The 12,520-nt window shown below is 48.9% G+C and overlaps 1 protein-coding gene across 1 annotated transcript; it reads left to right on the top strand.

Annotated features, from left to right (window-relative positions):
• Positions 1-11,449: 11,449 nt before the first annotated feature.
• LOC136451608 (protein PHLOEM PROTEIN 2-LIKE A1-like) lies at positions 11,450-12,194 on the top strand. Its single transcript, XM_066452300.1, has 2 exons — positions 11,450-11,861; positions 11,988-12,194. The coding sequence occupies exons 1-2, from the start codon at positions 11,592-11,594 to the stop codon at positions 12,075-12,077; spliced, it is 360 nt and encodes a 119-aa protein (XP_066308397.1). The 5' UTR covers positions 11,450-11,591; the 3' UTR covers positions 12,078-12,194.
• The last annotated feature ends 326 nt before the right edge of the window (positions 12,195-12,520 follow it).

The raw sequence follows: 12,520 nt of genomic DNA, 5'->3' as shown, positions 1-12,520 counted from the left end.
TTAACCAAAATTAAATCGCCAATTAGTAATTAAAATATTTATTTATGAGAGAGGGTTAATGATTTAATGACTCGCAACAGCAGTATAATTATCATTTATTTTTTCTGTTTGTGTAAGAAGAAAAAGGAGATTAGAAAGGACAAAAAAAAAAAAGAGTCACGAAACCAAAACCTATCGAAAGAGGAAACGGAGACAAAAAAAAAACGAGAAATTAGCACACGGACGGAAAGCACTAAAGAAAAAGGAAGAAAGATTCGACCCAGAAAGAAACAGATGTGGTAACGGTGATCATTGTATTAGGATTCGGATTCCTATTTAAGTTAGTTATAGATCATACGGATCTCTGCATATATCATATAGATTATAGGAGAGCCGACCGCTTATGAGTTCGGGTCACATATGCGATCTAATACGTTTTGGATTCGGACACACACACACACACATATATATATATATATATATACACACACACACAAAATCAACTCCGGATGGAAGAAGCCCTTCATTGTTCGGTAGTTAGAGGGAGACGTACTAAAAAAACAATGGATGGACAAAAAAATGGGTGGAGAAAAATTTTACCTCTTTATTATTAGGTATAGATATAGATATTAGTTAGATTAGAAGAAGAAAAAACAAAGATGAATGTTGACTGAGTTTTTCTTAGTAAAAACTAAGTCCGAAAACCGCGCTACAACTTCAGAACAATGACTAAAACCACCTAACAAAATCCACACCCCTACACCCTCAGGATATAAAAAGGCCAACTTGGTCAAAACTCTAAACATGAAACAATAAAAAACTTAACTAAACCACTCACTACGCTACCAACATGCACGAACAACAAATGTCGCTGGTATTTTTCCCCTTGCGACGACTTAATTGGAATCAGTGTAGTAGACGGTAGTCATTAACATGGACGGATTAGATGAAAATTCAGAGAGCTAAAAGTTCATCTTCAATCTCCAGCCTCGCTTCCTCAAAAAAAAAAAACCATGACAAAAATTCTTGAAGGGGATCTAGGGGCCTTCATAGGATCAGTAGTGGTAGGGGGGCTCCCCCTGCCCCCCGCTAGATTCGTCCCTGATCGTTAAATGTACCAACGATGCTTAGTCAGCTAGCTACATCTTGAACATACATGCATGTCAACCGCGCTAAGGGTTAACGTGAATAAGGCTACCCTTTATTTCCTCCCTAATCATCCACGCAAGTATCGTCGTTGCTTAACAGATATGTGCACCGGTCAAATTTCGTTATTTCCATCGTTCACGATCAAAATGCATACATGGATTGGCTTAACAAAGGAAAGTTTCTTCTTTTTCTTGGCCGTACTATGAGGTATGTTTTTCATTAAGAGAAAGTAGAGTTTGACAAGATACAAGGACCCGCAAGTAATCATAAGATTACCACAGCAAACTCAAAGACACACTGAGCAAATAGGCAGTGGAACTCTCTGAGCCTTAGACTTAGCTGTCAGTTGCTACACATGCATATCGCCGGCTCTCATTTTTTGGCCGAGGTAAACCTTACCGGCTTTTATAGAAAGCATATAGAGTTTGAACTTTTCAAGTGCGTCCGTCTTGACAGAAGAACTTTGCTCTAATAGTATTGAGTTGTTCATGATTGTCCGGCTGCCCGCATAATCGCCGGCCCTCCATGCAGTGGCGCGCAGCATCAGTGCAACTCTGCAGGCTATCCTGCTGGCCCCTAAACCGCAGGCTAGTAGATTCTCCTGTCCTGTAACACCACCGTTTCCGCGCTACAAATTCCGTCCACTACTGGAAACCCATCCTTTACCGAGGGCTTCTGGGTTTGCCGAGGACTAGATATCGGGCACTTGGCAAAGGCTCTATTTACCGAGGGCCAGCCCCAGGAGCCCTCGGCAAAGATAGGCCCTCGGCAAAGAAACGGCCCTCGGCAAAATAAATCTTTGCCGAGGGCCTAGCCCTCGACAAATTGGCCCTCGGCAAATATGGCCGAATAGGTCACGGCGGCCACTGGCACTCGGCAAAGATTTTTTTTAAATTTTATTTGCCGAGGGCCATTGGTCAAGCCCTCGGCAAAGATCCCCTTTGCCGAGGGCCAGGCTAGACCCTTGGCAAAGATTTTTTATTTTGTTTTTAAATTTTCTTTGCCAAGAGTTTGTCGAGGGCCAGGCTAGGCCCTCGGCAAAGATCTTTTTTTGGTTTTTTGAACCCAGTTTTTTGTGATACTATAATACATTATTTAAAACTCAATTTTAAAATTTGGGCCAATTTTGACTTTTTTTATATATTTCCCTAATTTATTTCTTTTCGTTGATTTTTTTCGAATATTTCAAATTTGAACTGCAGGTGGATGGAATAATGCAATTTAGTGATTTGAAAAATGTTATTCATGGCATTTGGTGTATGTTGAGTCCCTATCCACGAACTTGCATCATATTTCGGGCATCTTCACGTAACATGACGAGAAACTTGTCGAAAAAGTGTTTTTAAATTATATAAAATCCATACGAAAGTCCGAAAATCACGAAACTTGTCGAGGTGTCATATTATCGCATGTGTAGGCCGTGGTAAAAAATTGAGAAGGTTTCCAGCAAGTTATGACGCCGGATCTTTGCCGAGGGCCTGACCAATGGCCCTCGGCAAAGATTTTTTTTAAAAAAAATAAAAATCTTTGCCGAGGGCCCTGGATCTGGGCCCTCGGCAAAGGGCCCAACCCTAAATCGGCCAGCGGCCTGGCCCAAAATCGCCACCCACATTTCATACGCCGCCGTCACTGCTCGCCCCGCCACCGCGCCGTGCCTCGCCGCCCCGCACGGCCCACCGCCGCCGCGCACCCCGCCGCCCACCACCGCGCTGCCCCGCCGACGCCGCCCCACCGCCCCAGAGCCGCCCCGGGGGCGTGCCCTGCCTCCCCTCCCCATCTCAGTCGAGCAAGGGGAGCTCGGCCGCCCCCCGCGCCGGCCTTCCCGCCCCACCCTCGCTGCCCTGGCCGGCCCTCCGGCGGCCCCCCGCGCCGGCCTTCCCGCCGCCCCGGCCGGCCCTCCGACGGCCCCCCGCGCCGGCCTCCCCGCCCCGACACCAGCCCCTAGGCCACCCCCGTCGCCGGCTGCTGTTGGAGGGGAGGAGGCAGAGGGTGAAGTAGGAGGAAGAAGAGAAGGAGAAGAGGAGACGGAGGAAGGGGAAGAGAAGGAGAAGAAGAGGAGAAGGAGGAAGGGGAAGAAGGAGAGGAGGAGGAGAAGAAGGGGAAGAAGGAGAGGAGGAGGAGGAGAAAGAGAAGAAGGAAATAGGAGAAGCGGAGAAGAGAGAAGGGAAGAGCGGGAGAGGAGTACTCCGACGCCGCTCGACCTCGCCGGAGAAGAAAGTGACCCCTGCACCGCGACGCCCGACTCCACCGCAACCCTAGGTAAAACTCTCATTGTCGGCCTTCGTGCCGTATGTGGTTGTGTGGGCCTTCGTGCCGTAAATTGATATGAGGGCCTTCGTGCCGTTGTGGTTGTCGGCCTTCATGCCGTTGTGAATGTCGGCCATCCTATCTATTTTTTGCAGGTTTTGGAAACCTCCCCATGCAGGAGGGGTGCTGCCGAAATTTTGAACAAACAATAACCTATTGCCTTTTTATGCCAGAGAAAAGCACATCGGAGGGGACCCGGAGGACCCCGATCGTCTTCATCGGCATCGCGGTTCTGCCTGCACTGCGTCGCCTCGCCACTGCGTCGACTCACCACTGCCCCGCTAGCCTGACTTCACCGACACCCTAGGTATAAATAACCTCTTTTTCCACATGTCTATCGTAGCCCGCGCGTAACCCAGTTAGGCGTCTCCCGTCTGAAAGAGATACGGTCGTAGGTATGCGGATCTTTGCATATCTGCGACTGTATCTGTTTTGGATTGTCCACGTTTTTTGGACAGTCCATGGATGCATAGATGGGTTAGTTTCCATGGTCCACTCTGGTCCGAGACGGAGTTTCGGCATCACCTCCCTGTTGTTCTCCGGATACACACTCTCCCTTGCAGGACGTGTATTGGGAGAACAGCGGGGAGGTGCTACCAAAATTCTGTCTCGGAGAGGAGCGGAGCCTGGAAACTGACCTCATCTACGCATCCGCGGGTGGGATTAGGACCTATCCTCACCTATTAGACATTAGGAACACCGCATAGATGCAATTGATGGTCACAATACTCTGTGATGTAAATGTTAAAGGATGGAGGACCGTCAGTGGATGTACATGGGCTAGAGAAGCGGGAGTGACTACGACTATGAATGGGTGAAGGGGACAGATCGTTTCTTGAAACATGCATTTGGCCTAGGAGCAGGAGGACATTCTCTAGTTTGGTATCCCTGCAGCAAATGTGACAACAGGAGAAAGGTAGACGAGAAGACCATGGGTAGACATCTTGTGTTCAATGGTTATACGCCTGGCTACCAGCAGTGGATCTACCATGGTGAAGCAGATCATATAAGAGCGGAGGTGGTGAGAGCACGCCTCGAGGCTTTTGATGATGATGTCCGGGGTAGCAGACATGCTAGATGACACTCACCAAGCTCACTTCGCTGAACGAGGTGAGAAGGAGGAGATGGAGGAATCCGCAAAGGACTTCTACAAAATGTTGCACTCGGCATAGAAATCCCCTTCACGAGCGTACAACGATTTCTCAGCTGGATGCGGTTGGACGCGTAATGGGGTTGAAGGTCAAGTTAAACCTGAGTCAAGAAGGCTTCAATAAGATGTTGGCCGTGTTTGGCACCATGCTACCGGAGAAGCACACTTTGCCGACGAACTTGTACGAGGCAGAGAAACTCCTTCGTATGCTTAAGATGCCGTATGACAAGGTACATGTTTGTCCGAAGGGGTGCGTCCTATTTAGGAAAGAACACAAGGATGCAAATTACTGTCCGAAGTATAAATCCTCCAGGTACCTAGAGGTAGACTCTGGTGATGGTCAGAAAAAGCAGCTTCCGATCCCCGCGAGAGTGCTACGGCACCTTCCTTTCCTGTCGAGGATCCAATGGCTATTCATTATCGAGGAATCCGCGAAATAGATGACATGGCACAAAGATGGCAAATGGTACAATCCTAGGAAGATGGTACATCCGTTTGACACTGAAGCATGGACGTACTTCAATGACAAACATCGTGACAAAGCAGCTGAGGCCCGTAATGTATGTGTCGTGCTGGCAATAGATGGGTTCAATCCTTATGGAATGATGGCTGCCCCATACACATGCTGGCCCGTTTTTGTTATACCCCTCAATCTCCCTCCCGGCATCTCCTTTCAATGGCATAACGTATTCTTGTCGTTGATAATTCCTGGACATCCGGGGAGTAATATGGGTGTGTTCATAGAGCCTGCGATTGATGAATTGATCCACGCTTGGGAGAAGGGGGTATGGACATACGACCGAGCTACAAAGACAAGCTTCAAAATGCACGTTTGGTACCACTACTCCCTGCATGACTTCCTGGCGTATGGGTTATTTGCCGCCTGGTGTGTTCATGGGAAGTTCCCATGCCCAATATGCAAGGAAGCTGTGAGGTTCATTTGGTTGAAGAAGGGTGTCAAGTATTCATCGTTCGACCAGCATCATCAGTTCCTCCCTCTAGACCATGAATTCAGAGAAGACATCAAGAGCTTTACGAAAGGTGTCAAAGTGACAGACCCTAAACCGCACTTGAGGACTGGTGCCGAGGTTCGTGATCAGATAGATGCTCTCATGCCCAATGAAGAAGGTGGTTTTGTGGGATATGGTGAGGAACATATGTGGACTCATAAGTCTGGCTTGACGAGGCTCCCCTATTTTCGATGACCTTCTTCTGCCACATAATATTGATGTAATGCACACTGAAAAGAATATCGTCGAGGCACTTTGGGGAACTCTCATAGGACACTGACAAGTCTAAGGACAATGTTAAGGCTAGAGTGGACCTAGCGACGTTGTGCGATAGACCGAATCAAGCGATGCAGCCTCCTAGTGGCCGAAATAAGAACTGGAAAAGGCCTAAGGTCAATTTTGTCTTGCAAATCGATCAAAGGAGGGAAGTACTAAAATGGATCCAGACGTTAATGTTCCCAGATGGATATGCAGTGAATCTTAGTAGGGGAGTGAACTTAGGCACTCTGCAAGTCAACAGGATGAAGAGTCATGACTACCACATATGGATTGAGCGGCTTCTTCTAGCGATGGTCTGAGGCTATGTCCCTGAGCATGTTTGGCTAGTGCTGGCAGAGTTGAGCTTTTTCTTCTGCCAGCTTTGTGCCAAGGAGATATCTTGGACCGTCACTCAGGACTTGGAAAAAGCGGCACATGTGTTGCTCTGTAAGCTGAGAGAAGATCTTTCCACCCAGCTTCTTCTTGCTGATGCAGCATCTGATTGTGCACCTCCCGTCCGAGGCATGTTTGGGGGGGGGGCGTGCAGGCCCGTTGGTGCTATCCAATCGAGAGATGTCTAAAGACTCTTCGCAAAAAATGTACAAATAAAGCCAGAATTGAGGCTTCCATTGTAGAGGCATGCCTTCGGGAGGAGGTGGCAAACTTCACAACACAATACTACAAGCCGAACCTTCCTAGCAATCATAATCCACTCCCTCGTTACAATGCTGGCGAAAATGAATCGACCCTCAGCCTTTTCCAAGGCCAACTCGGCAGTGCAAGTGGATCAACCCCGAAGCTATTAGGAAATGAAGAGTGGCGCAATATCGTGCTATATGTGTTGAATAACCTTACCGAGGTGCAACCGTTCATCAAGTAAGTTCGCAACGAACTTGTTTCAATACGCCATCACTATTCTGCATCCAACCCCATTGATTCTCGTTTGGACAGGGAATTTGTTCGTGAATTCTGGCATCAATCAAGGGATCCTACCTCGCATGAACAAGACACCCTTGTTTTGCGGGGTGCGGGAGCGAGGAGGCCTGATTTCATTTCTTGGTTCAAACAAAAGGTAATGTCCAATTTAGCTCGTATGTTCGATCATCCAAGGTGATCGTACGTTTGATTAATATAACGATCTATCATGCTTCACCTTGCAGGCCCAGACCGGTTCATCCATGAGTGATGAGTTGAAACAGGTTGCAAACGACTGTGATGTTAGGGTGAAGTCATTTACCAGCTATGACGTGAACGGATATCGCTTCCACACAACAAGTTACGAGCAGATTCGGCCCAAACAAAAAACCACAAATAGCGGAGTTTGTACGCCCGGCACTGATGGCCTCGACTATCATGGTAGAGTTGAGGAAATCTATGAACTCTCATTTCATGGAGACAAACCTCTTAAACCTATCATGTTCAAATGCCACTGGTTTAATCCTTGATCAACGAGACGAACCCCTCATCTTGGGCTAGTCGAGATTCGAGAAGATTCCATCTATCCTGGAAAAGATGTCTACATTGTGGCTCAACAGGCCGTGCAGGTGTATTATACTCGATATGCCACAAGACAAAGAGGATCTTAAGGGTTGGGCTATTGTGCACCAGGTATCTCCACATGGTAAACTACCTGCCCCAAACGATGATGATTACAACTTCAACGCAAACACATATGATGGATAGTTTATCAAGAAGATGGGCTACCAGGCATGTTTGAGATAGTCTTACCCAAAGCAATCAAAATGGAAGTAGACAACGAAATGGTTGATGGCGAGGTCGATGGAGATGTGGTGGTAAATGGCAAGGACATAGCAATGCTTGAGCGATTACTTCTAGGCAATGACTACGATGACAACATAGAACCTTCGGATAGTGTTGCCCATTTGGACAATTTTGACAGTGATAATGAGACCTATGATCCCAATCATGAAGATTATTCGTAATACATGTAATACTATGTTTTTTTTAATTTGTGTTTTGTTTATATATTTTGAATCTATTTCTAATATATGTACTAATTAGTCTTGTTCATTCTTTATGATTGCAGGTGATTGAACAAAGATGACGAGCAGACGTCCATGCCGTGACACACCCTCTGTTTACGGGAGAGACCGCCCTCTCCTTCGAGGTGAGGGGTCATCGTCTGAGGCAGCGTCCGTAGGAGGTGATGAGAGGAGGACCAGGGGCAGCAGCCACATGAGGCAGCGGTCTCCTCCCTCGCCACGTGATGAGGTGCTGGAGGAGGAGCACGTGACGACCATGGCCACGTCCTCGTCGGAGGACGAGAGGCGTCAGCAGATGGGCGAGGGAGGTGAGGCGCTCGAGGGTGAGGGAGGCGAGGGGCTCGAGGGCGAGGGAGGGGGTACCGCTACCTAGACTCCCTACGAGTGAGGTCCCACGAGCCTCCCTCCGGTTCCGCTTCCTCACAACCACCCAGTGATTCGGCCTATGGCAAAGAGGTAAGTAACTATAGATGTTATCACAACTACTTCATAAGATATGTTGGAAATCATAAGAGAAACTGATAAATTTTCTTAATCACTTGTGCAGGGCCTGTTTGGTTTTGTCAGGTACTCCAGCACGCACCCCCGCGAGCATCCTTGGTGTTTTGTGCAGGAAATGGTACCCCGGCATTGCGCAACTGTCCGAAGAGCCGGTGGTGCGGGAGCCGGCCTCCAACTGGGACAGGTACGCGCTGGTCACGGATGACACTTACCACAACAAGCAGGAGCGGGTATTGGCGGAGTTTTGGGTAAGTTTCTCTCACACAACATTGCTTAATATATCTCATTCATTGGTTAAATGTTTTATTAAAATAATGAATGGATACATCGGTTTTGTATGCAGAATATTTTTCAAGGCCGAAGAAGGACTTGAGGCCCAGGCGGATCGGGCGGCTGCCGCAGCTTGTAGGAAGTACGTCAACGAGATGCACTACCATGGGCGCGTCCAAGCCCACATAGACTACTACAGGTTGGTACTTAAGCAGTCCCTCCCCAAGCCTCAAGCAAGACTGATTACGCTGACCCGGGACCAGTACCTTGAGGTAGGCTGAATAACATTCATAATGATTCGTTTTGATATTAAGTAGGTTCAATTTCATCTTCTTATATGTCAAATACTCGATGACTTGTAGGTGATTCCCTGGTGGTGCCGATCGTATCCCGAGTGCTGGGCCATGATCATGGACAAGTGGTTATCACAGGACTTTGTTGACACGCATGAGAGGCAGCGGGAACAGCGTCTGATGAGGCAAGGTCCAACTCACCATCAAGGCAGCCGCAGCCTCCCCTGGATACAAACAAGCATACATAAGTGATTTCTTTTATTTATTTTGATGCTCAATTCTGCTTGATTTCTCACCATCTTTCCGTCTTTCTCACAGGAGGCTGCGCACCCGGGCGAGGAGGTCTCGGAGTTCTCTGCGTGGGCTATGTCCCACATGGGCAGGGCGTCGTCCTCTGTCTCCTTCGACCCGACTGCCCCGCCCCAGGTGTACTCCGACCCGAACGTGTACACTAAAGTCTAAGAGTACACGTCCTCGGTAAGGGAGATCTATGGGGAAGATTACAATGTGCGCACTGAGCCCATTGATGCAGAGACGATCATGAGGCTCAGAGGAGGCAAGAAGCACGGGTGGCTGTGGATTGCAGACATCGCCATCGACTCCACCACTGTTCCCTCCCTCGACGCTATCCGAGCACGGAGCACGAGCTCCAGCTAGCCCATACGCACACGGTCTTCTCCAGCACTGCAGCAGGTCCATGCACTCCAGGTAATTCCTGTTTTATTCGTCGTACGTTGATATTTACACACCTAAATTAGATTTGCATTACTGATACATTGGAGTGAAATATTGTAGGCCGAGCTGCAAGAAACAAAAAGGCAAAGTCAAGAGCAGAACGCGGAACTGACCGCACAGCTGCAGGCCCAGCAGGTCGCGTTCGAGGCCACGCAGAAGCAGATAGCGGAGATGATGATGATCATGCAAAGTCTTGGGCAAGCATCGGGTGTACCTGTGCAGTTTTCAGCTTCTCCACCTCCTACTCCTGCAACTACTCCTGTAAGTATGAAAGTTGACTTTTTGTTTGTGCTTTGCATGTATGTCGGCCTTCGTACCGTTGTGGATGTCGATGTTCGTGCCGTTGTGGATGTCGGTGTTCGTGTTGGTGGATGTCGGCGTTCATGCCGTTGTTTCTTGTAGGTTTTGGAAACCTCCCCGTGCAGGGGAGGTGCTGCCGAAATTTTCAATTGAGTCTAATCTTTTTGTATTCCTAGATTACTAGATGCAATCTCTAAGTTCCAAAACTGTTTTCCCGGATTACTCACACATGCAATCTCTGCTTCTTTGTGCAGCCTCCGTCCGCGGGTTCCAATCATCCTAGTAGTGCGTCACCGGGTGATCCCGCCTTTCCTTCACCACCGTCTCATAGGCTACCTTGATGAGGACTAGTGCTAGGTGATGTGGTTGGACTTTATTGTAATATTTGTGGTTTATGGTTCTGACTTGTGCTTGGATTTCATGAACTTGTCGTAATAAACATGTGAATGATGATGAACATGTGACTTGTCGTTGTAATATATTGTGATTTGTGGTTCACAATTATGGTTGTGATATATTGTGAGAAAATGAGTTCTGTGTGATATATATATGTGATGGTTGATATATATATGTATATATATGAAATGCTTGTGTCGATGGAATGCAAAAAATAAAACAAAAAAAAATTCTGCCTCTTTGCCGAGGGCAATGACCAAGGCCCTCGGCAAAGAAGGGTCCTTTGCCGAGGGCCGTCCCATTGCCCTCGGCAAAGATTCATTGGAAAAATTCTTGAACATTTCTTTGCCGAGGGCCATGGTTGGAGGCCCTCGGCAAAGACTTTTTTTTTAAAAAAAATTAAAATTTCTTTGTCGAGGGCCTGCGGGGAAGCCCTCGGCAAAGATTTTTTTTAAAAAAAGAATAATTCTTTGCCGAGGGCCGTCCCATTGCCCTCGGCAAAGATTTTTTAGAAAAATTCTGCAACATTTCTTTGCCGAGGGCCATGGTTGGAGGCCCTCGGCAAAGATTTTTTTTAAAAAAAGAATAATTCTTTGCCGAGGGCCCCCGGAGATGGCCCTCGGCAAAGACTCCGTCCCAGGCGCCGGCGCCGGCGCCGTGACGGCTGGTTTTCTTTGCCGAGTGCCGGTCCAGCCCTCGGCAAAGACTTTGCTGAGTGCCCGATAAAGAGCCCTCGACAAAGGCCCTCTTTGTCGACTCAAAATTCCCCGAGAGATTTTTGCCGAGGACCGCCCTCGGCAAAACCTTTGCCGAGGGTTAATGGGCCTTTGCCGAGGGCCAGGCCGTCTCCAGTAGTGGTCATCTCGAATCAGATACCGCGCTGAAAGCTGTGGAGCAAAAAGAACAGGCTCAGCTCCCCGCTTTCCCCCGCCGCAACCGCAACCGCTTTATGCCGTCTCGCCTGCTCGATAACGATCCTCTCCTCTGGACACCTCGCATGCATGCCGTCCACGGCGGCAAAAGTCAAGCGGCTCTACATTATTCCCTCTGCACTTCGTTATTATCAGCAATCTTAAAATTCCATGTCACATCATCTTGTGCTTGTTCATCAGCTCTAGCCTACCTTCTGGTTCTTCTTTCTGCAGTGCAGCCATATATATATACAGCCGTGTGCTGAGCTTTCGTGCAGCGATCGAGTTTCAGTTTCAGGTAGACGTAGACTGCAGGCAGGCAATAATCAATGGGGGCGTCGACGTCGACGTCGCGGCAGGAGACGCCGCCGTCCGACTCGTCGCGCGCCGGAGACGGCCGGGCCGTGGCGGTGGTGGCCAGCAGCGCTGCCTCTGGTACTGGTAGCAACAGCAACCAGGCCCAGTCGAAGAGGGCGCCGCTTCCTCACAAGTTCCATGAGAGAGTTGCGCAGGAGGCGACGGGCGGCACTGCTGCAGCTGCCGCCGAACTGGAGGATCAGGTGTACAGCACAGGGGTCTACCTGGCTGGCAAAACGAAGGTAAGTTTCAGGCACGAACACGTATACACCTGAACCTTTGATGCTTACTACAGTACTGTAGTAGGAGTAGCTCCATCGATGCCAGAAAGCTAGATCGTCACTGATGCAGTGCTCCGATTGATGCAGAAGTACTGGGTGAACGAGAAAACCAGGTGCAACTGCTTCATGCTGGTCGCTAGAGCACTGTCCATCACTTGGAGCGATGATCCCAGATAATGGATCTGGCATCCTGTTAGAGTAACTAGGAATAGTACTATATTGTTTAACCACATGAGGTGTTAGTCCTACGTACTCTATATAATCAGCCTATGAGGCCCAATGCAACATAACACAATCTCCACCAATTATATTATCCTTCATGGTATCATTCGCCTAGGTTTAGATCCTAACCCTAGCCGCCGCCGCTTCCGCACCGCGCGCCCCCGGGGAGAAATCGATCTCCGCCGGGGGCAGCGCCACCTCTTTAGGCGCCGGATCCTATTAATCCCGCGCCCTCTTCGTCATCGTCAAGCGACAGATCGGGTCTTCTCGCGGTGCCGTGCTACCTCGCCGCCCTCTCCGCGCTCGCCGTGGAGGATGCTGGGCGTTGCCCCATCCCACGCCGCCGTGGTGGTGGCCCGGGCAGATCGACCCCAACACCGCGCCGCCATGGTGGCGGT

Source organism: Miscanthus floridulus, chromosome 5, assembly GCF_019320115.1.
Source record: "Miscanthus floridulus cultivar M001 chromosome 5, ASM1932011v1, whole genome shotgun sequence".
Classification (NCBI taxonomy): domain Eukaryota; kingdom Viridiplantae; phylum Streptophyta; class Magnoliopsida; order Poales; family Poaceae; genus Miscanthus; species Miscanthus floridulus.
This window is presented reverse-complemented; position numbering and strand designations above follow the sequence as displayed.

What these genes read in the sequence shown, in the direction of transcription:
- LOC136451608 (XM_066452300.1), top strand. Translation starts at nt 11,592, where the DNA reads ATGGGGGCGTCGACGTCGACGTCGCGGCAGGAGACGCCGCCGTCCGAC. An exon ending in ACCTGGCTGGCAAAACGAAG is followed by an intron (nt 11,862 to 11,987) that starts GTAAGTTTCAGG and finishes CGATTGATGCAG; the next exon opens with AAGTACTGGGTGAACGAGAA.